Source organism: Bos indicus x Bos taurus, chromosome 10 (genome assembly GCF_003369695.1).
Source record: "Bos indicus x Bos taurus breed Angus x Brahman F1 hybrid chromosome 10, Bos_hybrid_MaternalHap_v2.0, whole genome shotgun sequence".
In the NCBI taxonomy this organism is placed as follows: domain Eukaryota; kingdom Metazoa; phylum Chordata; class Mammalia; order Artiodactyla; family Bovidae; genus Bos; species Bos indicus x Bos taurus.
Genome location: NC_040085.1, coordinates 66,676,074 through 66,701,179, shown reverse-complemented (window position 1 = coordinate 66,701,179; position 25,106 = coordinate 66,676,074). Strand labels below are relative to the sequence as shown.

At 42.5% G+C, this 25,106-nt stretch overlaps 2 protein-coding genes across 4 annotated transcripts in view; one reads left to right on the top strand and one right to left on the bottom strand.

The window, feature by feature from the left end:
- Window positions 1-3,099, bottom strand: part of MNAT1 (MNAT1, CDK activating kinase assembly factor) — a 210,026-nt gene extending 206,927 nt beyond the window's left edge. Inside the window, exon 1 of one of the 2 annotated variants that reach the window (XM_027554257.1) lies at window positions 2,871-3,099. In XM_027554257.1, the coding sequence (XP_027410058.1) occupies window positions 2,871-2,959 (89 nt within the window). In that variant the 5' untranslated portion in view covers window positions 2,960-3,099. The remainder of the gene's footprint in view (window positions 1-2,870) is intronic. The other variant, XM_027554256.1, reaches the window with a different exon arrangement.
- Window positions 3,100-12,107: 9,008 nt separating this feature from the next.
- SIX4 (SIX homeobox 4) lies at window positions 12,108-24,464 on the top strand. 2 transcript variants are annotated; one of them, XM_027554255.1, is made up of 4 exons: window positions 12,108-12,211; window positions 12,424-13,271; window positions 16,036-16,724; window positions 20,103-24,464. In XM_027554255.1, exons 1-4 carry the CDS (start codon window positions 12,209-12,211, stop codon window positions 20,897-20,899), a joined length of 2,337 nt encoding a protein of 778 aa, XP_027410056.1. In that variant the 5' UTR covers window positions 12,108-12,208; the 3' UTR covers window positions 20,900-24,464. The 2 variants fall into 2 exon arrangements, with proteins under 2 accessions (XP_027410056.1, XP_027410055.1); XM_027554254.1 differs by lacking the exon at window positions 12,108-12,211 and having other exon boundaries at window positions 12,342-13,271.
- The last annotated feature ends 642 nt before the right edge of the window (window positions 24,465-25,106 follow it).

Sequence of the window (25,106 nt, the reverse complement as noted above, 5' to 3'; positions counted from 1 at the left end):
GTTCTCTCACTAACTCTGGGAAAAGCCACATCACGAGCAGTCCTACGGAGGGTCCAAGGAGAGGAACTGAACCTGCCTAGAGCCACATGAGTGACCTTGGACAGACACTCCAGTCCAAGAAAACAGCTTGAGCAAACCTCATGAAAGACACTGAGCCAGAATCACTGAGCTGAGCCACTCTCAGACTCCTGACCCTCCAAAACTGTGTAATAAATATTTATTAAGGTACTAACTTTTGAGGCAATTTATTACATAGCAATAGATAATAGTATTAATACAAATATTACTACTAAAAAATAATACTCCTTTCAGACCAACAATTATAGCAATGCCTAAGCTCAATCCCATGAAAGACATTCTGTACAAATTCAGCATACTATCAAATCAAAAGTATTTCACATCAAAATCTATAATGTTCTATTACTTATCAGAACAGCAAGATTAAAAAAGTAATAATGCCCATTACCAGCAAAGATATGTGGCAACAAGAATTCCCATGAACAGTTGGTGGGAGCACAACAGATACAATCTTTTCTGAGAACAAGTGGGCAATGTTTATCAAAATTCAAAAGTCACATACAATTCCACTATTAGGCATTTATCCCTGGTTCTCCTCTTATATCTTACAATATACTTGTATACGGGCTGAGGAGGAGGGCAGAAATAGAGAAACTGACTCTAGTGAAAAATAGGAAATCTAAATATTCATAACAAAATTTTTGGGTAAATCAATTATAGTATAACCAAACAGTGGACTATCATCCAAATGTTAAAGAGGAGTATATACACATACCAATTTAGAAAAGATATCCAAGATACACATTATGAAAAAAGTCAGGGTATATATAACCCCATTTCCATGAGAGAACATGATTCTGAGTTCCTATTTAAATCACAAAAGGGGCATTATAATCAAAACTGTATTTCCACATTTTATAATCTCTTGAATTCATTTAAAGATACCATTGTTGTGCAAGTCTTTTAAAGCAGGCCGAGTGGATCCTGTTTAAATTTTACTTCTGCTTAGCATCCGTACCATGCATAAATAATAATAATGATTGCCAATGTATACTGAGCAAATACTATGTGAAAAAAATTCTATTAAGCACCTCCAAGTATGATGTTTACATATATTATTTAATCCTCAAACACTGTAATATACATAGTGCTGTTATCTCTATTGTACAGGGAAGAAAAATGAGATAAGAGGAATTTGCCCAGAGCCTATAAGAGTACAAAGAATTCAAAATCAGAAGTTCATTCTCTTAGCCAATACCATATAATCTTTTATTCATTTTGATCATATTTCAAGTTAAAAAAGGGCTGTAAAACTTGGTCTTTAACTAACAGATTAGCAAATAAACCAAAATCAATGCAACATCAGAATGACATAGACAATTCTTAACTCTTATGAAAAAAACAGAAAAGACCATGGACACAACAAAAGCAATTTCCAATTAAAAATAAATGACTGTCTAATAAAAATGCAATTTATTTTGCTAAAAATCACATAATCTTCCCTGACTAGCTAATTACTACTAGGTATCAATTTTTTCCAGTAAATTACATTTAGTACCCTTTCAAAAAAAAGCAAATTCCTTTTCCTTGAGCACCAACTATAACAAATCTGGTACAGGAAAATAAAGAGAAACCAACCAAAATCTTTCTAAAAACTGAATAGTCTTTACAGCATTTGTCTGGTTTCCCTTTTCCAATCTACTTGATTACTTTCACCTTATTTCTAATTTTAATCCATTCAATCACATTCAATACAGCTCTACTGTATTTCCTTTGCTGGATAAAGCAAAGGAAAATAAAGACTACTTAGAAAATAAGACCAGTCCAGTAAGTTATTAAATCCCTTTATAATCATTATAGCTACAACAAACCATGCAACTCAGGCTTACCCAAAGATCTTGTCTACCACATTGCAGGTTAACCATCATTTTTTATGTCTTAGAAACATCAAAGAAACTACGAGAATGTATGTTCACCTTACATTTCAAAGCGCTTTATAAAACCACCTTTACTGAACCACATTTAACCATAAAAACGTGGCAAGAAACACGCTGATCAGTTCCTGCACTTATTCTTCAAAACAATCTCCCTTCTTGCCCCTAAACCCCCCAAAATTGGCATTCTATAGTCAGACAGCCTGTGTTCCAATTCTAGAAGGGTCCACTAAATAAGGTATCTGAAGCAGTCTCCGTTTCTTTTCCTGTAAAATGGGAATGAGATGAGTACCTACTTCATAGGGCTGCTGTTGAGAATGAAATGGGATTAACTCAAGTTAAAGCGCTTAGAACACTGCCTGACACGTAATGTACACCCAATAAATGCCAGCCATTACTGTATCTCCAAAATTAACTGCCTAGAACCTGAATTTTCTCTTTTAGAGATAAGAACTAACCAAACTCCATCAGGACAGTGGGCATATCGATGGAGTTTCATATTAACCTGTGCAACAAACAGCAACAGTATATAAACAGTAATTGTATTTTCATAGCACTTTCTTTTTAATAAAAACGCTTTGCGTGAAATTAAACACTCCGATCTCCCACGCTGGAACCCTGTTAACAACACAGCCCGGAAATACAGTCCAGATTCTCATCGCCTAAGGAGGGGGGAACGTGACAAACTGCTGGTTACCACATCAGGGAATCCGGCAGTTCAAAGCAGGCCAGAGAGGCTCAGGACTGGAGGGTAGTCTGTTTAGAGAAACAACGTTCCCTTTTCCTATTTTCTTCCCCAGTGTCGATACTAACGAAGCCCTTTTCTCCCCTGAGCCGACGACAAGCATCTCCCGGCTCTTTCGGGAGCTCCCACCCTGTGCGTCTCCCCCCATGGAACCCAACTATCCCCAGACTCACAGAGTGTGTCCGCACACATTCACCATCAGCTTCAACGAAGGGTTCCGGTACTTGGTGGTCTTACACCGGGGGCAGCCCTGATCGTCCATGGCGCCTTCCTTGCAGTGGACTCTCCCCAGCGCCTGCTTCAAGTCACAGCAACAGCCAACCTAAAGCCCCTCAGATCCGAGGCCAAGCAGGTTCCTAACAACAGGCTCTTAGCTGGGACGGTCCTTTACGAATGAGCACCGGCCGGTGGCAAGGCAATTCAGCACAAAGGTTCCGGAAGCAAGTTTTCCGGTCCTGCCGCTAGGGCTCGGTCTCAGCTTTAGCAGGCCACGGAAAAACCTTGGATTTAGAGGGAGGGCTTTTTAAAAAGGCAAATTACACACAAACCCTCAAGTGTACCTAGCTGTATTTTTCAGGAAATCGTGTCACAATTAGGAACATAGATTCCACCTTGTTCTGTCTGGAAATAGTCCCATTAATCAAAGAGCTGTGTTTGGTGTACATACTCAGTAACTGGGACCAGTATTTTCTTTTAACAGTGTGATAGTCTTGTGCTTTATACTTCTTCTTTACACTTGCACAGTCGTGCAATCACAGAAAACAATATGCATTCTCAGATATGAAGCTTGGAAAAGTTATTTAGAATGAAAGTCTCATGCTGACCCTAAATATTACAGATTCTCACTAAATGTTAAAATAGTTCTATAAATAATATCTGGCATCTGCAGAGAGGCAATTACCTCAAGATGGTCAGGCATGCTTAACGGTTTCAGCTGGCTCTAATATCTCTTACCATCCTACCAATCAATGACAGTATTTGTTTCCCCAAACACAGGAATATAGACTTTATTTCAGCAACTCTCTTGAAAGCCTGAATCTCTTTGGAAATTTTAAGTAACATTCACTGCATTTATCAAGGTTGCAAAGTGATATTTATAAACAGCTCTGCATGCATGTTAAGTCACTCAGTCATGTCTCTTTGCCGCCCTATGAACTGTAGCCCACCAGGCTCCTCTGTCCATGGAATTTCTCCAGGCAAGAATTCTCCAGGCTTTGCCCTCCTCCAGGGGATCTTCCTGACACAGGGCTCAAACTGGCATCTCTTGCATCTTCTGCATTGGCAATCAGGTTCTTTACCACAAGAGCCACCTGGGAAGCCCGTAAACAGCTCTATCAGATAATAAATTCCTCCCACTATAAAGGACACATCTTATCCATCTCCTGAACAAGGATTTAATTATACTTGTTGATTAAGTATAGTAAATGAAGAATGAATGAATGAACGAACATCAAATAGTGTAATGCGAAATTTTTTTATTCTGAGCACTGTATTGTAATCTGACCCAAATTCCATCAGAAGTGGGCATACAAACTTTTTCAAATTAACCCATACAATGAATACCAACGGAATATACTCATAGTAATCTTTTCTCTTTTCAATAAAAATATAAAGAGGAATATTTCAACTCTCACTTGTTTTTAAACAGTGAACTCAACAGGCAACCCACACTGTGGAAATACAGTTGGGATTTCCATGTGCTATGGAAGGAGAACATGACAAACAGCTGTATACCACATCTGGGAACCAACAGACCAAGGCAGGCCACAGCACAGGCCTTTATATTAGTAGAAAGACATGAGGGATTTACCTAACAAAAACACCGTGACATTTGTGTGATCATAATATTGTTCATTGTTGTTGTTCTTTAGTCAGCAAGTCAGATTTGACTCTTTGCAACCCCATGGACTATAAATAACCTAGCAGGCTACTCTGCCCATGGGATTTCCCAGGCAAGAATACTGGAGTGGGTAGCCATTTCCTTCTCCAATATTGTTCACTAACAGAAACTAAACAAATGTAACTTTTACTAAAATAGGCAATATCAAATGCTGTGCTGGAGACATTATGCTGCAATTTTACTAAAAAAAATTTTTTTAGTTGACATGCCTGCAAGACATGTGAGATCTAAATTCCCCCACCAAGGTTCGAACCCAGATCCCCTGCAGTGGAAGTGTGGAGCCTTAACCACTAAATCAGCAGGGATGTTCCTTTGCTGCTATTTATTGAAAGAGACCACATCCAAACCAGTGAGTCAAAGTGAAGCGCTCTAAAAATAAAGACAATTTTTAGGATCTTTATATTTTAACAGAAAAGGAAACTTCTGGTGAAAGACAGAACATGATTAGTGTGCAAATAAAACTTTTAGCCAAAACTAAATGAGAACTTATCCACCAAGTTAGCAATACTGCTAGAGAAGACTCTTGAGAGTCCCTTGGACTGCAAGGAGGTCAAATCAGTCAACCCTAAAGGAATATTCATTAGAAGAATGGTTGCTAAAGCTGAAGCTCCAATACTTTGGCCACCTGATAGGAAGAGCTGACTCACTGGAAAAGACTGATCCTGGGAAAGATTGAAGACAAAAGAAGGGAGCAGCAAAGGATGAGATGGTTAGATAGCATTTCTGATGGACATGAATTTGAGCAAATTCAGGGAGAAAGTGGAGGACAGAGGAGTCTGGCTTGCTACAGTCCATGAGGTTGCCAAGAGTAGGACATGAATTAGCGACTGAAAACCAATGACAACAATGTTTATCATCACCAAAACACTTTTAATCATTTCTCTGAACAGGAGACCTCAAAGCACTTTTGTGCAGTGAATTGCTTTTCCTTTCTCCCAAGCCTTGAGATTAAGGCAAGGAAAGCACTGAAGATTATGGGAGGAAACATTGCTACCAGCTCTATCTTTTCCCCCGGTTGGAAATTACTGTCAGAGAAGCATGGTAACAGCAGCTGACTTGGAAGTCTACCAGATTAGCATTACTCATTGAGCTAGAACCAGTAGAAAGTAGTGATTATAGATTTGGCTCCTAGCATCAAGAGAGCTGAATTCAAGTTCTGCCTGCCTCATTTACTAGCTACACGACTAAAAGCACCAGTTTTCCCAAATAAAAGATGTGGATAATACCAGCACAACCAGCACACTGGACTGAAGACACCACTAGCACAGAGTAAGAGCTCAGTAACTGTGATCTGTTATTAAGAGTTGCTCATGTCCAACTAAGTTGCTAAGTCGTGTCCAACTCTGCAACCCCATGAACTACAGCATGCCAGGCTTCCCTGTTCTTCACTATCTCTAAGACTTTGCTAGTATAGGTATTATTAGTGAGTGGTAGTATCTACACAAGGCATGTACTAGGAAGAACCTGTCATTTTAAAAACAGACCTAACCAACTTTATTTTGTTCATTCACTAGGCCCTGTCCAACTCTCTGTGACCCCATGGACTGCAACACACCAGGCTTCCTTGTCCTTCACTATCTCCTGGAGTTTGTTCAAACTCATGTCCAGTGAGTCGGCAATAACCATCCAACCATCTCATCCTCTGTCACCCTTCTCCTCCTGCCTTCAATCTTTCCCAGCATCAGAGTCTTTTCCAATGAGTCAGATCTTCACATCACCTGGCCAAAGTATTGGGAGTTTCAGCTTCAGCGTCAGTCCTTCCAATGAATATCCAGGATTGAGTTCCTTTAGGATTGACTGGTTTAATCTCTTTGCTGTCCAAGAGACTCTCAAGAGTTTTCTCCAACACTACAGTTCAAAAGCATCAATTTTTCAGAGCTCAGCCTTCTTTATGGTCCAGCTCTCATCTCCATACATGACTACTAGAAAAACCACAGCTTTGACTAGGCAGACTTTTGCCAGCAAAGTGATGTCTCTGTTCTTTAATACACTGCCTAGGTTTGTCCTAGCTTTTCTTCAGAATCTGCCGGCAATGCAGGAGACCCAGGTTCAATCCTTGGGTCGGAAAGATACCCTGGAGAAGGGAATGGCTATCCACTCCAGTATTCTTTCCTGGAGAATTCCATGGACAGAGAAGCCTGGCAGGCTACAGTCCATGAGGTTGCAAAGAATCGAACACAGCTGAGCAACCGACTTACAGCACATACTCAGTGCTCTGTGGCAACCTACATTTTTTGGAAAGAAATCCAAAAAAGAGGGAATATATGTACATGTGTGGCTGATTCACTTTGCTGTGCAGCAGAAACACATAATTGTAAAGTAACTATAGCCCAATAAAAAATGAAATAAATTTTGGAAAACAGAACTGTTTTTGAGCCAAATTTCTTATCTTCCCTCAACTGGGTTTCCCTCCTCCACATAATACACTTCACAGGGTTCCTGTAATGATTAAATAACATGATATGCATATACGAAGGCCTCATAGACAATAGAAACTCTGAAAAGTATACCATTAACACTGGTGGAGTTCACTAATGCAGAATGGTCAGAAAACTTTGAGGAAGAACGCACTGATAGCACCAGATTTCTGATTGAAATGGAACCTCAGCCTTTGTGAAAAACGCCCAACTATCAGGTTAACCACTTTCATCAAGATAGCTATATCCCAATGAAAGTTTTCCACTTGATAAAGATGGTAGTGGTTTAGTCACTAAGTCATGTCCAACTCTTGCAACCCCATACACTGTACTGTAGCCTGCCAGGCTCCTCTGTCTATGGGATTTCCCAGGCAAGTATACTAGAGTGGGTTGCCATTTCCTTCTCCAGGGGATCTTCCTGACCCAGGAATTGAACCCAGGTCTCCGGCATTGCAAGTGGATTCTTTATTGACTGAGCTACAAGTAATAGGAGCCCAGTATTTCTCTTCCCAAATCTGCTCATCCTCTAGCATACTTAAGTGCAGATTCTACCTCTCTTGGATAATGTTTCTCAAAGGCAACCCTTCCTTTCCAGCCCCAAGGCTATGAACCCAGGTTAAACCTTCCCAATCTGTTGAAGGCTTGTATTGTTTTGTTGACTGTGGATAGCATCCCACCCTGTTCTTAGGGAAAACAGCTCCTCCCCCACAGAACTGGGCAGTTCTAATGGGCCTGCCAATTGCAATGCTGGCCCTCTGGCCTTGGGGTTGACAACAGAACCCTATGGACCAATCAGAGATCATCCCTAGAATTTATCAAATTGGCAGTAAGGAAAAAGCAGCAGAGCCTCTTAAAGCTAGAAAATGTGTGCTGGGAACGCCTGGAAGCCCAGGGTTCCAACCTCCTGGGGAAAGCCCCTTTGAAAGACAAAACTACTTTGATGAAAGACGCAGAGGCCAGTGAAAAGGGACAATGAATGGGTCTTTAAGTCTGACCAACTGCATTCTACTCTTCCCATTCTGGTATTATGATCCAAAATTTTCATCTTTTTGCCTAGGCCAGTTCAAGTGGAGTTTCTGGCTCCTGGGGAAATTAACATCACTAAGAGGCAAAAATGCTGCTACATTTGGGAGAGAACTAGAACCTGGCACTTAAGTCTCTGCCAGGATCTTTCCCTCCACCATCATCCAGGTGACTCACTAGGTCACTCTCCTCATCTAGTGCTCATTAGCATCCTCGACAGGCAGAGAGTTTGGTCACTGAGAACTCCCACGTATTACATCCAAGACTCCTTCTACCAGTCTTCTCTTTTTTTAGGTAAGTTTGAAAAATCCTAGAGAAAGACTGAATGTTTTGGTTTGGTGCCAGTGCCCAACCCTGGACCACTCAACTATATGGCCATAATATTACTCACAACATAGCCACTATACCACTATGTCCACCACACCACAGGAAAATGAGCATTTCATTCAAAGTCCCTCATAATTTGTCCCCAACATGCCTTTTAAGCTAATCTCCCATCATACACCTATATAAAACCCACACTTCTGACACACTGAATTACTCAGTATATTCAGAAATAAACCACACGGCTTCATGGCTCCATGCTTTGTTCCCTCTGCCTCTAATGAACTCTATCCTTGAACTCTCAAAATTCTTGTCCTTAAAGATCCAGCTAAAAATCCATTCCCCATTGCCTTTTGCCTCTCAGAATTAATCTCTTTATCCTTAACACTCATATATCCTGTATTGTACTTACTTACAAATATGTCTTGCTTCCCCTACTAGATTTTAAGTTACTCAGGGTCAGAGACCCCAATTTTATCCTTCAGTATGTAATGCAAAACCATGCACTTAATCAGAACTCAATAAATATTTAGCAAATGAAAGATCTTTCAGAAATGCTGATTACATATCATCAACTGTTGGTCACTAAATAGCAAAGGAACACCTCCTACCTAGGAGACTACTTTACAACCTAACTTCCTTAATATAAGTTTTTGGAAGCAGAAAGAACTGACCAAGATACAGATACACAGCCTTCCCTCTATCCAGATAGCCAAAGTCGGTTTTGAGAAAAGAAATCTCCATTCTTTTTTTTTTTTTTTGGCTGTGCTGGGTCTTCGCTGCTGCTCAGGCTTTTCTCTAGTTGCAAGAGACCGGGGGCTACTCTCTAGTTGCAGTATGTGGGCTTCTCACTGCGATGGCTTCTCCTGTCGTGGAGTTTGGGCTCTAGGGCATACAGGCTTCAGTAGTTGTGGCATGCGGGCTCCGTAGTTGCGTCTCTCCGGCTCTAGAGCACAGGCTCAACAGTTGTGGGGCAGGGGCTTAGTTGCTCAGTGGCATGTGGGATCTTCCCCAACCAGGGGTCAAACCTGTGTCTCCTGCTTTGGCAGGCAGATTCTTCACCACTGAGCCACCAGGGAAGCCCCAGAAATCTCCATTCTTGATAGCAACGCCATTAGATATTTTTAAGCAAAGTGCAATATTTTGTGCTGAACTATGTTTTCTTCACTATGCTAAAATGGCAAAAGATTTCTGTGTTGCTCATCATTATCTTCAGGCAGGAAGGAAGAGAAAGAGAAACAAGCAGCTTAGTTTTCACTCTTAGGCAATCCCAACCTCAACTCCATTTTCCCAAATCAAAACATAGCTTTAGTCTGTACATCAGCACAGCAGACTCAACGTTCACAGTATGGCAGACACAGGAAGTAGAAGCAAGTACTCAGCAATTTTACAAGTCATTTGACAAAAAAGTGCCCCAAGATTAACTCCACATACCCTCAAGTCTGGTGTTCTACATCAATGTAGCTAACCATATTTGAGTCAAGGGCTTCCAGCCCACTTCGAATTGCTGCCAGAATGAGCTCGGACACTCAGCCAGCTAAAGGAATCCGGAGCCTGGTGTTGGATTTCACTTCTGGTCCTATAGAAATCTCTTACTGGAGCTATAGAATACCAACGTAGCTACAGGCTACAGATATTATAAAACAGGATATCTGTTGAACTTGAGACTCTGGAGGCAAATATACACAAGACATGCAGAAACCCAATGCATGATTTTCCAAGTTAATGCATTATATTTGATTAATAATAAGCCTGAGGAAGATTCCTATGATCTGCACTTGGATAGCCCTTTAATATAGCCAAATGAATTTTCATTAGGTATATACAACTGAAAAGTTTCCTACTTTGCACTATCATGAGGGAGATAAAAAACATTTAACAAAGATTAATTATGTGCCAGGTGCTTTTGGGCACATCTTATCTCATTTAATCCTCACAACAATCCTGTCCACTTTTTATAGTCAAGTAGCTAATAAATGGCAGAGCTAGGATTAAACCTACACCTAGCTAACTGATCCCCAAATCCACATGCTTTCCACTAAACCACACTACCTCCTGTCTACTTTGCTCTGATAAATACACTTTTAAAATTCAAGGAACTAAATGGAATGTGATATCCAGAATTAGATCCAGGAACAGAAGACAGATATTAGTGAAAAAACTGGTGAATCCAAAAAAAGGTCCTGAGTTCAGTTAACAGTATTGCACCAATGTTAATTTGTTTGGACAAATGTATTGCTATAATGTAAGATATTAACATCATGGAAAGTTAGGTAAAGAGTAAGTGAGAACCCTATTCTCTTTATGACTGTATTATAAGTCAAAATTATTCTAAAATAAAAAGCATATTTTTAAAAATTCAATAAAGTTATGAATCTCAGATATTGTCCAGAAGTTCAATGCCTAACTGGATATTTCCAATGGGATAGAAACATGTGGTCTTTTGTATAATTATAAATTTTGAATCTACCAGAGATGTCAGTGCTGGCTTCATTAGGGTAGTACAAAAGCAAGTTAAGCCCAAAGTAAAATGACTTGATTGTTGACCAGCAATAAAAATGCAGCCTGTCCACAAAAAAGGAAAATCTCATCAAGCTGAATACCATAGCAGGTGACCTAAACAGTTGCTTTAAAATATGCTGAAGTGAGCATTTACAGGTAATTGGGAAGCAGAAACAAAACAAAGCCACCTAGAAGTAAAGGTTAGGACGAAGTCATTAAAATGTTGCATTTTTGAGAATGAGTATCAGCAGGTAGATTCAAGTGACCCACAGTAATCAGAGAAGGAGAGAGGGGTTCATTCTTTTTGGAGTGAAAACCTCACGCAAACTGTGAAGGAAAGATGCATAGCTGCAAAAAGCAGCAGACTCCACACCCTCAGGCACTTCACCTCAAACCAGAGGGCAGTCTCCCATCTGTTTATATTGTGGAAATGGCTGCTGATCCTGGACTCATCTCCTCCAAGACACCTGCACATAGAGATTGGTTTCTACCAGGAAGATCGTCTCCAAAAAACTGTTCATACACTTCCATTAAAAGAGGTTCATATAGAAGCTTAAATTTCCATACTGTTATTATAATCTACAAGTTAGATCTCTTCTACCCTGCTGACCCAGGATAAACATGGTAAAACAGTCTACATACTTCGTTGTATCAGGTTCATCTCAGTTGGGTTGCCAGCCCTCCAGGTGACTTAAGGTTAAAAACATTTTTTTTAAGGCTTCTTGTTTTTGTGTTCTCAGTGGGCTATTTACACCATTTTCAAGCATCCCTCCTCCTTTGGAATTTTAATTTTCTGTGAACGCTTCCCCCATAGGGCATTCCCTAGTGCCATTTTATTCTTGACCCTTTTCAATACAAAATCCTTAATAAAGACAATGGAAAGTAGGGTGAAAGCAGGGAAGCTGAAATTTTGTCATCTAGATACTGAGGGTGGCCTCTTTGTTAAGAATCTAGCATCCAGACCTTGAGGTCACACGATTAGTATTCCCATTGGAATCGTAGGGACTCTCTTTCAAAGAGTCTTCTGTCCAGTTTTCAGGCCACGTTAGGCACGTTCCCGCCCAGAAGCAGGGCCTGAAAAGAATGTCGGTGTTTTCCTTCAGGTATAGGTGCCTGGGGGTCAAGGGAGAGGGAACTGCAAGGGGTGGAGTGGGAGGCGGGTGATAGACAGGGATAGAAACTGTGTCTCCTCCTCCCTCTGAATGCGAAATAGCCAATGGGGTGGCGCGGCCGAGCCGGCCCGGCCGCCAGTGCCATATAGTATGCAGCAACCGGAGGAGTCACGTTGGGGGAACGGCAGAAAGCAGCTATCCTTTTACACTACTTTGCTCTAGCAGCTATCTTAATGGTGACTGCGTGGCCGGGGGGAAACCTGATCGGCCAGATCCAGCCGAAACCAGGAGGGAGGGAGTGGGCTTTCCGGAGGGGGGGAGGGGGGAGGGAGACGAAGAAGGAGGAGTAAGAGAGGGGAAAAGAAAGAGGAAAAGAGTGCGAGGGAGTGAGGGAGGGAGGAAAATAAACAACAACAAAAAAATGTCCTCTTCCTCCCCCACCGGGCAGATTGCAAGTGCGGCGGACATCAAGCAGGAGAATGGGATGGAAAGCGCCTCGGAGGGGCAGGAGGCGCCCCGAGAAGTGGCGGGGGGCGCGGCGGCGGCGGCGGGGCTGAGCCCCCCGGCTCCAGCCCCTTTCCCCCTGGAGCCGGGGGACGCCGCGGCTGCCGCCGCCAGGGTGAGCGGAGAGGAAGGGGCAGTGGCTGCAGTGGCGGCGGCGGCCGGGGCGGCGGTGGATCAGGTACAACTCCACTCGGAACTTCTGGGCAGGCACCACCACGCCGCGGCCGCCGCCGCGCAGACCCCACTGGCCTTCTCGCCAGACCATGTCGCCTGCGTGTGCGAGGCGCTGCAGCAGGGGGGCAACCTGGACCGCCTGGCCCGGTTCCTGTGGTCCCTGCCCCAGAGCGACCTGCTACGTGGCAACGAGAGCCTGCTGAAGGCGCGAGCGCTGGTGGCCTTCCACCAGGGCATCTACCCCGAGCTCTACAGCATCCTCGAGAGCCACAGCTTCGAGTCGGCTAACCACCCGCTGCTGCAGCAGCTCTGGTACAAGGCACGCTACACCGAGGCCGAGCGAGCCCGCGGCCGGCCGCTGGGCGCGGTGGACAAGTACCGGCTACGCAGGAAATTCCCCCTGCCCCGCACCATCTGGGACGGCGAGGAGACGGTGTATTGTTTCAAGGAGAAGTCGCGCAACGCGCTCAAGGAGCTCTACAAGCAGAATCGCTACCCTTCGCCGGCCGAGAAGCGGCACCTGGCCAAGATCACCGGCCTCTCCCTCACCCAGGTCAGCAACTGGTTCAAGAACCGCCGGCAGCGCGATCGGAACCCCTCCGAGACCCAGTCCAAAAGGTGAGCGCCAACTTTCCTCCTCCTCCCCCTTCCTCTCCCCCACCCCCTTCCCAGCTTTCTTTTCCTCCAAGTGCTCGCAAACATGGCGCTTACCTTCCCCACCAGCCTGGTCCGGCTGCCCACCTCTCCCGCCCCCACCTCTCTCCCGGCCCCCACCTCTCTCCCCGGCCCCCACCTCTCTCCCCGGCCCGGGGCGCGGGGCGGGGGGTGGGGGGGCGAGGGGCGGGGGAACCTCTCTCCTTACCCTCCCCCACCTCCCCCCAGAAGTTTCTGGTCGCCTGCCTAGGTCTCAGTCCCCGCCCCCACCTCGGCTGGCCACTACTGCCCGGCTTCCCACCCCCATCCCGCCGGCTTTGAAGTTGCCACTCTCTCTCCGGTTCTGTCCGGGCGAAGGAGCGTGTGTAGGCGCCGGAACGGTAGTTCTCCTGTCCGCCCGAGGCCCACGGAGGTTGCCAGCGCCGGGCCGGGTCTGCGCCTCAGAGGGGTCACGCCAGCCCAGCGCGCGCGCGCGCTCCCCGGACCCCCAGGGTTCGGCCGGCTGGGGCCCGCGTTGGAGGTGGCCGTGGCCGTTCTGGAAGGAGAACGGGGTGGCGGGGGGCGGGGGGGGGGCTGGCGGCGCAGAAGGGGGTCTGGGGGTGTCGAGGTTTTATGTGACAGAGTTAATCATTCACCCTGCCCTCGCTGGTTCCCTTCGCGGCCGCGGCAACTGTGGGGTGTTGGTGCGGCTCGGCTCTGCGGTGTTTTGAAACCTGATTCTGAACTCCTTCGGATCGGATTTCAGCGCCTCGGGGGTGGTGGGGCTGCGGGACTGCTTCCTTGGCCCCGGACAACTGCGTGTCTCCTTCCTGGCGTGGTGATGGGGGGTAGAGGCAGGCTGGCACCGGGCGGGAGGCAGGAAAGAAGTGGGGGCGCTATCCACTCCGCACCTCTCTGAGCGCCCACCCTGGCGGGTTTGAACTTTTTGACTGCCAGGTATTTATTTTTTCCCAACTGGTAGAAAATACCGGGTTTTCCGCCTCTTTGGTACGTCCTCCTGAGTCAGACACCTAGTCTGAGAGTCTCTGTGTTGTATTGTTGGACGAAGTGTAAAGCCAACCCCGCGGGGACAGGAGAGAAAGAATCCAAAAAGCAGCTCGTAGGCTCTGCTGTAGGGCGGAATCTGGGAGCCGGGGAGCCCGGCCCGGCCGGGAGAAGGTGATCGCCCGGCGCATTCCAGAGCCCGCTGTGGGCCGCTCCTGCCCTGCGCTCCCGCGGGGCCGGGAGCTACGAGCCACGGCTCCGGCATTCCTCGCCCCAGGCAGGGAGGAAGGCTCGGTGTCCGAGCCCGGCCTGGCGGTAACCAAAACAAAACGCGCCCCGCGACCGGCGTGCACCCCGACCTACGTGCACCCCTCCGCAGACTTGCGGGGCGACCCGGAGGAGGCCCCTTGGTAACAACACGCCACCTGCCCCCGCTCCTGCTTGAGGCAGCGGATCCCATCGCCTACGGAATCTGCAGGCCAGGTCTAGGGGGTGGGAGCGGCGCGCAGTCCAACTGCCCTGCAGCCTCCACTCCCCGGCGCGTTCCCCGGGTCTCCTCCGCCACGCTCAGCCTGCTTCTCTCCCTACTCCACACCCCCGCCCCCGGCCCAGTTGCCTGGTTGAGGCCCCTCTCCGGATCTACCTCCCACCCGCACCCCCGGTGAGTCACCCTCGCAGACGGCGACGGCGGCTCAGCCTCAGCTCGTAAATCAAAGCGCTTTCTGCGCTCCTGGCCCCGCAGCCCAAAGCCCGAGTAATCCCCTCCCCAAGGCATGAAAGCGAACCGACTGCTGGGCACTGCAGGGATGTCGGATCTTCTACTGGGCCAAGTCCCGCCGCGCTCCAAACGGCCGCTGTTATACGCCCCCCGTCCCCACCCCCCTCCCCAGCCTCAGACCAAATGGGAAACCCCCACCACTACCATTCCCTGGATTTGGTATTTCCCCCCAAATCGGAGAGGTGAGGAACACAGTCTGGTCTGCAACGGAGCAGAAGAACTGAGGGTACTGGGGAAGGGGTCTGATAGGTACAAGGCCACTGAGTGACCCACATCCTTTCCCTCCCACCTCCCCAGGGCACTGGCTGGTGTTCGTTAAATAGGCCCTTATGGCATCCTTTGGATTCAAAGGCGACTGCACATAACAGTTCTGAAACAGCCACTTTGTTGAATGAAACAGTTGTCAATCTGGTGGAGTAGAAGTTTGGGAGCAGGTGAGAATATGATCTCTCGTTAACTAACTGGCAAACAAAAGCCAGTATTTCCCATCTCCTGCTCCTTTGACAGTTTCATTTACCTCCAAAACCACCCTAATCTGAATTGGTTTGAAGGGAAGGGAAAGAGTTCCTAAAGCAAGATGATTGACCACCCCTTTGATGAGTTTTTTCCTATGGTATAGGTAGAAGCATTTTTAACAGTAAGAAGTAATTTCAGGGCTATCCAAAAAAAAAAAGTATACAATTCTGTAAATCCTGTTAGCTGAATTTACATCTTTCAGATCTCTGGGCGTTCTCTGAATTTATTATTAGTAAAGGTGACTGAGATAGGAGAATTCCTCTTCCTAGATACCCTGGTCAAAATCTGCTGAAATCCCTCATAGCTAAAACAAGACTAAAAGATTTTCTGCTGTGCTTTCCTTAGACACAGCTTTTAATGGGGTTCGAGGCTGGTTTTACAAACAGTTGGCGCTATGTACCTTGTCATGCCCCTGACTTTCTGAACGTCTTGATTTCCTCCTCTGTACAGTGAGTCAGATGGCAATCCTAGCACTGAAGATGAATCCAGCAAGGGTCATGAAGACTTGTCTCCTCATCAACTCTCCGGTTCATCCGATGGTGTCACCAACCTCAGCCTTTCCAGTCACCTGGAGCCAGTATATATGCAACAAATTGGAAATGCTAAAATATCGTTAAGCTCCTCTGGAGTTTTATTGAACGGAAGTTTGGTACCTGCAAGTACTTCACCTGTCTTCCTTAATGGTAATTCTTTCATTCAGGGACCCAATGGAGTTATCCTTAATGGATTAAGTGTGGGAAATACACAGACAGTATCTTTGAACCCACCAAAAATGGCATCAAACATTATGAGCAATGGTATATCCATGACTGACATACTGGGGTCTACCTCCCAGGACGTGAAGGAATTCAAAGTTCTCCAGAGCTCTTCAGCTAACTCAGCAGCCACCACCTCCTATAGCCCCAGTGCTCCCGTGTCGTTCCCAGGGCTGATACCCAGTGCCGAGGTGAAAAGAGAAAGTATTCAAACAGTGGCTTCCCAGGATGGAGGCTCTGTGGTGACTTTTACCACACCAGTGCAAATTAACCAGTATGGCATCGTCCAGATCCCCAATTCTGGAGCAAACAGCCAGTTCCTTAATGGAAGCATTGGATTCTCTCCACTGCAGCTGCCTCCTGTTTCAGTGGCAGCTTCACAAGGTAAAAGTCTTATTTGGTACCATAATGCATCAGTGAATGTTTTAGCCAGCTGCTGTAAATGACGCATTTGGTGAGAGCTATAGATTGCTATTAGTCTTCGGGTACCTTACTGGCTGCTACGGCTGCAGAATAGTCTTAATTTGTTTCTCCTCCTTCACAACATCCATGTAATATCCAGCTTGCTTGGTTCCCTGGCATCCTGGGGGTGGGCTTTTATTTTCCCAACAACTGAATGGAAAAATACAGTTCACAGTGAGTCCTGCCAGTTCTACAATTATAGAAATATGCTAAGTCAATTGGTACTTACACAGTAACCCATTGCTTGATATTTTAAGATTAAAAATTAATAATATTGCTAAGAACACAAAATGAGCCAAGCAGTTGGTAAGAATGTGTACACTTCACCTAAGCATCATTTATCTGAGCAAAAGGTGTTTTAGAAGAGCAAGCTAAAAAGACTGGATCATTTGTGTTCATGTTCCTCCTATAAGTAAGATTAACAGACCTAAAGGAAAAACAGAGGAATATATGATTGTTTGTTCTGCATGTATACTAGCCTGTTAAATGTGTGGGTTTCTTTATGAAGGCAACTGTAAGCCTTATTTTATGTTTCTGGCTTTACCAAGACATCTCCTAAAGAAAGCACTGAGATGAAATTTGGAGGACCTGAGCCTGATACGCCAGTTCTTCAGCGACTTTAAGCAAATCTGGAGAGCTTTGTGTTACTGTTTTTCTATAGAAACAGGAATGGTTAGAATGGAGGTTGAAGAGCCCCCTGACTTCAGAAGTAGGAGGTGTTAGTGCATATTTTGCCTTTGTGGAAGCAAATCTGAAAGTCCAAATTTTTACCGAAACAAAAATAAGAAACTTTGCCTTAAAGATCAGCTTCCTGTAAAATGTTTTTATTAAAAAAAAATCAATTTATTCAATCTCTTTTTTTCTACAACTATGGTCTAGTTCAGTTTGTTCGAGGTACTGATGGAAATATTGTTGTGCAGTGAATTCCATTCTGCACATTTGTTTCTCTTTGGGTAAAACGGCAGTATAGTAACACACAACAGTCCTTCAGCATGCTATTTATTTCTTCATTGTTCCAGGCTATAGAAAAGATTACGCTAAGTCACTATCCAACACAGGGCAGAAATAGTCAAGCCACAGAGAAAGCCAAAGTGCTTAGTTGTATAATACTTTAATATGGATCTAACCCTTTTTCTCTCTTTAGGAAATTTCCAAATAGTAGATAACATTTTAAAGACAACAGATTTGAGCAGAAAAGCATGGTGTATACATTGGGGAAGAGAAAGGCAGGAATACTTCTCATACATAATCTAAAGAAGTGCTGCCATGGAAAATTATTACAGACTAATAGTTAATTCTTACAATGGGACATTCAGTATGAATAAGAACAGCATTTTCAGTTAAAATAGCTAAGATCAAATGACAGAACTGTCAATCCTTAGACTTGTCTGGGTGAATTGAAGACATAAGTTTAACCAGATGGGTCCAGGAAGCAACATTCTCTTAGAGTAATTGTGTATTGCAGTTCTCAGTAAAGTATTTGGGGAGTCAGCCTTTCTCATAGATACCATGCCTTTCTTACAAATGGCTAGACAAGGTAGATTATCTTTCTGTAGTTGAAATTTACATAGAAAAGCAGAATTTCTACATTTTACTCACTTTATAATCTAAGAAGATAAGCCCTTTTTTTAATATCACTATAAAATTATACTTTGTAGATCATTTCACAGCTGGGTTTTTTAAATTGATTTTGAAATTATTCAATTTCTAATTCAATTGCAACTGTACTTAAATATCAAGCTTTAGATCATATCTGCTTTTACCCTTCACGTATGTATTTCATAATATAAAAACTTTGAGAAACATTATTTTACTTATATGCAATAGCAGTTTGAGAAAATGTCTCATCTGTTATGTTATATATGGCCCTATCCAAAAATAACAAATAACTTTGTTCACATATACACTGGCAAATAATTTCACAAACACGCGACAAAGTAAACATCTATTTCAGATGTCTTTTACTGCAATTTAGTAGCCAACAAGAATTTTAAAGCCTTTTTCGTTTGTTTGACCTAAAACAAAGATTTATGTTAGAAAAGAGCTGAAACATGCATAGAAATGTTTTTCTTAAGTTCAAATAAAGTTTTCATTTTTTGTTTGTTTAAAGACATGCCTTTGCATTTAGGGTGCTTAAAAATGTTAGGAAGACATACATATATTTATGACATTTATCAATATAGGTGGCAACATAATCACAATTATTCTAGTAATTTAAGGAGGGAAATGTTTTAGGTGAATTACCTTTAACTTTGAACTGTTTTCTCAAAATAATATTTACTTTAACATTGGAGTATTTTCTCAAAATAATGAAGAGTATCTACTGCACATCTAATTCAAGATCAAGGTAAACTTCCCATTTGAATTATTCTGTCACAAAACTCCCCTAGGCCCACCTTTCCTTAAATGGCAAGATAATTGCCATTTTCCCCCATACCTAGGTGAAGGCTCAGAGGAAAAGGGTATTATCTGATGGTGGGAGTTTGTAAAGGGGGGGGGGCGGGGGGCGGGTCGTCTTCATCTGCATCGTCTTAAATTAGCTGATTTGAACATCTCAGCTTTCTACTTATATTTCTTTTTCTACTTCTGGTCTCTGCAGAATGTTATAATGAGAGTCTCAAAAGATAGAAACCCTTTTTAAAAGCATTAGCTTTAGTTCTAATGCTGTTGGATCTGTATTTTTAAAAGCACATTTCATTATTATCATTAATTCTATCACTACAATACTGAAAATTCAGAACTAGTACAACAAAAAGAAAGAAAAATCTATTGAATGTTTTGTTGACATTACTTTATGGTTAGTTTGGTGAAAGATTGCAACTTGTCTGTACAGGTTTATATGGTTAACTTTAAGCCCCAGGGTAACTCATTTTTGTGGTATTTTTTACATTTCCATTTATATTTTATGTCAGTTACTGAGCTTGTCGTGAACAAAGGCATTCTCTTTTGCATTTGTTTTCTAGTTCTAACTGGCAGAGCTAGCAATAACTATTTAACTAACTGAGAGATAACAAGTCTTAGCAATACTGAGCCAGAAAACTGAAATTAGAACTTGGAAAAGATTTTTTTTCACATTTGATTTCTAAGCCAGTAGTTCTTGCTCCTGCTTCGTCACCAGAATTACTCAAGGAGTTAAAAATATACCTGCTCTGGGACTTACTGAGTCAGACTCTCAGGAGCAGAGCCTGGAAATCTGTAGTTGTAAGTGCTCAAGAAAAATCATGTGCGTAAAAAAGTAACTTTTTTCTTTCCTTATCAGTTCCATCAATGATAAGCTGTACTTTTTTTCTTTTTTTTTAGGTAATATTTCAGTAAATTCAAGCACTTCAGATGGGAGCACATTTACAAGTGAGTCTGCCACAGTCCAACAAGGAAAGGTTTTCTTGAGCTCTCTTGCTCCCAGTGCAGTGGTATACACTGTTCCTAATTCAGGCCAGACTATAGGATCTGTTAAACAGGAGGGCGTGGAGAGGAGCCTGGTGTTTTCTCAGTTGATGCCTGTCAATCAGAATGCACAAGTAAATGCAAACCTATCTTCTGAAAGTATCTCCGGAAGTGGCCTCCACCCACTGTCCTCCTCATTAGTTAATGTATCCCCAACTCACAACTTCTCCCTGACTTCCCCAACCCTACTAAATCCCACTGAGCTAAACCCTGACATTGCTGATAGCCAGCCAATGTCTGCACCTGTGGCAAGCAAATCTACTGTGACGTCAGTCAACAACACTAACTATGCAGCTCTTCAGAACTGCTCCCTTATTTCTGGTCAAGATCTACTATCAGTACCCATGACCCAGGCTGCCCTTGGGGAAATAGTTCCCACAGGTGAAGACCAGGTGGGTCACCCCTCCCCAACAGTACACCAGGATTTTGTCAGAGAACATCATTTAGTTATGCAACCAGTAGCTAACATAAAAGAAAATTTCCTAACAAATTCTGAGAGCAAAACAACAAGCAACTTAATGATGCTGGACTCCAAATCCAAGTATGTCCTAGACAGCATGGTGGAGACTGTCTGTGAAGACCTGGAAACAGACAAGAAAGAGCTTGCCAAGCTCCAGACTGTCCAATTGGATGAAGATATGCAAGACTTGTAAACTTAATTTCCTTTTTTTTCCCCCTGGCATCAGCAGGCAAATCTTTTCATGAAGACTTGAGGACATAAAGCATTTTCCCATTTGAAGGGAAACATTAGTTTTGCAAGTAAATGCATTCAAGAGACCTTGGATTGATCTGCATGAAGATCACAGTTAAATATGCTGAAGATCACAGTTAAATATGCAGGAGTAGAACTGCATTACTATAGCCTTTTGGTTCTCTTTTCAATAGATGGAGACAGACATGAGAGATGAAATGTATCAAGAAGTCAAAGTGTATCATTTGGTTGACTTAATTCTAAGGTCAAATGGAACTTGGTAGTTTTTTAAATTAAAAATGTATACACTTAAGGTAGAAAATTAAATATCACTACAGAACATTAGAAACAATACAGTTCTTTTTGTTTACTTTTACTCCATGGGCATTGGTAAGGTTAAGAAGCATAAGTGGTACTTCATACAATTCGAAGGATATATTTTTGAATATATGAATTCTGTTTTTCAGCATTTTTGTGAAAGTCTTGCTTTGTCTCTATACAGTTCCAAATGTGACTGCTAATAGTTTAGTTGGCTGAGAAAGTTCACAACTCCACTAAGAAAACTGAAACAAGCTTCAGTATGAGTGTAAATATATTAGTCCTATAAGCAAGGATTTGGGTAATTACAGTGAATTTTATTTATGCTGTATATGTTTCTCATACTTCAGACACTATGAACTGAAAAAAATGTTTTGGTACTGTTTAATTTATTTTTATTGTTTGAACAGGAAGTGAACAGTTATTTCCAACAAAGTTTTACTTTTTGTAGGATTTTAAAAGTAATGATTTTTATCAGAAGTCTATTAAGGTCAATATTAATAACACTGAAACAGGAAATCTAACTCCCATTATTGGAATTTTGGTACTTTTTTTCACATTCTTGTTCTTTGTTTAGCAACTCTCTTATTCATTTAAATATATTTTCTATAGAATTCTACGTGCCTTTTTACCTTGTGGCCTTTTTATTCTTATTAAGGTACAGAAGTGTCAACAGAAGCACTGATGACTTTTTTCTACTATCCAACAGGGTTACTTTCACAGAATTGCTTTAAATCTGAAGAACTTAAGTTTCACTTAATGTTTTATGATGCAAATGGTTGAACAACTAATTATTGTTGATAACTTTTCATTAAAAGTAACAATTACAGACTACCAACAAAACCAATTCTGGAGGCTATGAAAACAACCATTTTAAAGTAAGGAAAGAGTTTGTATCTTCTAATGAGCAGAATTATGTCTTGTTGAAACTTGGTTCTATTTTGAATCGGTTGTTGCATTATGACGTATGACTGTTGTTTGCACTATGTTATCGCATCTTCTTTAAATCTTTTGGGGGTTTCTGTAAGCAGCTTGTTTGATAATGCTGTGAGCTGTGGTTATACAGTTGTTATCAAGACTCTGAAGAGAAGATGTAATAATACAAATACATTTGTGTAGTGAGTAAAGTCTCTGGTCTCTGTAAAGCAAGAAAAGTGAGGAAATTATCTCTTCAGAGATGACCGAAAGTTGTGGAACATGAAGATGTCATCACATCTTGCTTTCTTTAAGATCGGAACAAAGGGTCCACTCTAGCTCTCTGCATGCTCGTCAGTCCAGCATGTTGAGTAAGGGCCATAGAGGATTTCACTTTTGTTGTTATTGCAAATGGAACTTGCAGGCATACATGAAGAGCCCTTTGAAGAATTCCTCCCCCATCGTATTTTTTCTCCTCCATCATTTTGATAACGAACTTAGATCTCATTTTTTAATGGAATTAGTGAATGTTCCTAAACTGCTGAAATTACATGTTTTTTGTTTTGTTTTACAATGTCAGGCATTTTAGAGTTCTCTTCCACTCCACCACTACTTATACAGCTTGTTTGTTTCTTTGGGTGTGTGCTGATCATGTTACTGAGATTAATTACATGGTTCTATAGTGTAGTTTACATAAAAATGATGTTTTCCACTTGATTGCTGCAGATATCAAGAGTTTGTTGATTTTAAAATACCCATCCAGTAAGAAAGATGGGAAAGTTTAAAAAGTTATATATGTTATACATACATAACTCGAAAAGTTTTATATTGTCTTCCAAAAATATAATAAGCCTCTCTTTTATTCACAGTTCTTCCTATTTTCTACCTTAAGAAAGAAAAAAGATAGCACAAAACTTAAGACTTACCTAGGAAACCTATTCATACTCTAACATTATGTAATTATACCCCTACAATTACTCCAGGTAGCTACACAATATACCAGGTAAGAATCAATGCACATTATAAAGAACTTACTGTTCTTTTCTGTTCTTTCAGTAAAATAAGGGCCAGTTGGTATGAAGCCCATATATATGTGAATGAAATAAGATAAACCCCATGATCTTCCTGCACAGAATTGCAAATATTTTTTGCATTGCTAAGGGCCAGACTCAGAACCCTTGGCAGAATTTCTCTCCTACATAAACCAATGCTTAAAGATGCTGCAAATGACCCTCTAATGATCACCAAAGAGGAATCAGAATAGGGGTAAACAACTCTCCTTCAAACCCCAACCCCTGCTGCTGGCTGCGGGATTTTCAATGTGAGCCTCTCTATGCACTCTTATCAGTCAGAATATGGCGTTTAGCTCTTAGTTACACCCAATAAAGGACAATCTATTGTTTAATAAAGAGAACATGCGTTTGTCCCTCAGTCAAGCAAGAGCACCTGTGTCGTACTGCTTTGTAGCTCACGTGTATCCATAGTAATGAAAAGACTGAATCGTACGCGTTTCATTGCCTTTCTTGTGTTATGAAAGGCAAGTAGATGTTATAGCCATAGATAAAATTCATAGTTAAATTGCACACAGACCTTCAATCTCCCTGTATATGCCCTTGCGTCTTGCATGTTCAAAGCTAGATTATCGGGTAGGCGTTGCAGCCTGCTCGACTACATGTTAGACAAGTGTGCGTTAGTATATAACCAGAAGTTCTTCATTGTTTAAAATGTTTTTGACAGATCATCTCATCATAAAAATATAAATAATTCAGGAAGGCTGTGGGGAAAAGAACTACATTTTACAGAAGATGTTTTAAAAGTCTTCCTAGAACTTAGATAATAGAGCGTAACAGTTATTTTGTATCTAATTGATACATTTCATGTTAATTTCTTATTACCACCTTACATTTTATTAATCAAAATTATATAGCATGTGACTTTTGGCTTTCAGGGTTCTCAAAAATTTTTATTCTTTTGTTGCATGTACTGTATGTTTAGAGACAACCAGTTATATACTCAATATGGTTTTACTGTGCCTTACGCAAAGAGAAAATCTATACCGAATGTATATCGTGGGGTGGGTAACGGAGTCTCTACTGCACTGTCAGGTGATGGCACACGGAGCGCGTCCCAGAACATTTCTGTGCTTAATTACCCAACCAAAGATCTAAAGTATGTATGTTGTACTGTAATAGGGGTTTATGCCTGGACAATTAAGTGTTTTATTTGTTTTCTGAAATGATGTGAACTTATTTTTCTAAACACTATGCTAAATAAACTTTATATTTATACATACATTATGTTGAAAAGTTGTTTATCCCTGGGAAGGCAGAGAAGAGTAAGGAAAAGAAAAAACAAAAAATCCACACACATTTCATAGGCTGGCAAGTATAAGGATAAGAAGAGTCATTTTGGGAAAATAATCTCTGTTGACCTTTACACAAAATTACCCAGTTCACTTAATTGTGCTGCATCCTCCTTCAAGCCAAGAAATGTGTCTTACTCATTTGGGTGTCCCAAATCTGAATCTGATACCCTCTAAGGTTTAGTGAAGTTAATTGAAAGGTTCAAGGACCTTTCCATTCCCAAGCCTTATTGAAAGGGCTCAGTATAAGTCCAGTACTCTTGCCTGGAAAATCCCATGGACGGAGGAGCCTGGTAGGCTGCAGTCCATGGGGTCACTAAGAGTAGGACATGACTGAGCGTCTTCACTTTCACTTTTCACTTTCATGCATTGGGGAAGGAAATGGCAACCCACTCCAGTGTTCTTGCCTGGAGAATCCCAGGGTTGGGGGAACCTCGTGGGCTGCCGTCTATGGGGTCCCACAGAGTCGGACACAACTGAAGTGACTTAGCAGCAGCAGCAGCAGTATAACCCCATCTTTAAAACACTTCCATCAGCCAAAGTCTGGTTATATCACAGTTGGGTCCACCAGTGA

Excerpts from the sequence above, each read along its gene's own strand:
- SIX4 (XM_027554254.1), top strand. The coding sequence starts at position 12,397 with ATGTCCTCTTCCTCCCCCACCGGGCAGATTGCAAGTGCGGCGGACATC. Across the intron at positions 13,272-16,035 it reads TCCGAGACCCAGTCCAAAAG|TGAGTCAGATGGCAATCCTA; the intron begins GTGAGCGCCAAC and ends TCCTCTGTACAG. Across the intron at positions 16,725-20,102 it reads TTCAGTGGCAGCTTCACAAG|GTAATATTTCAGTAAATTCA; the intron begins GTAAAAGTCTTA and ends CTTTTTTTTTAG.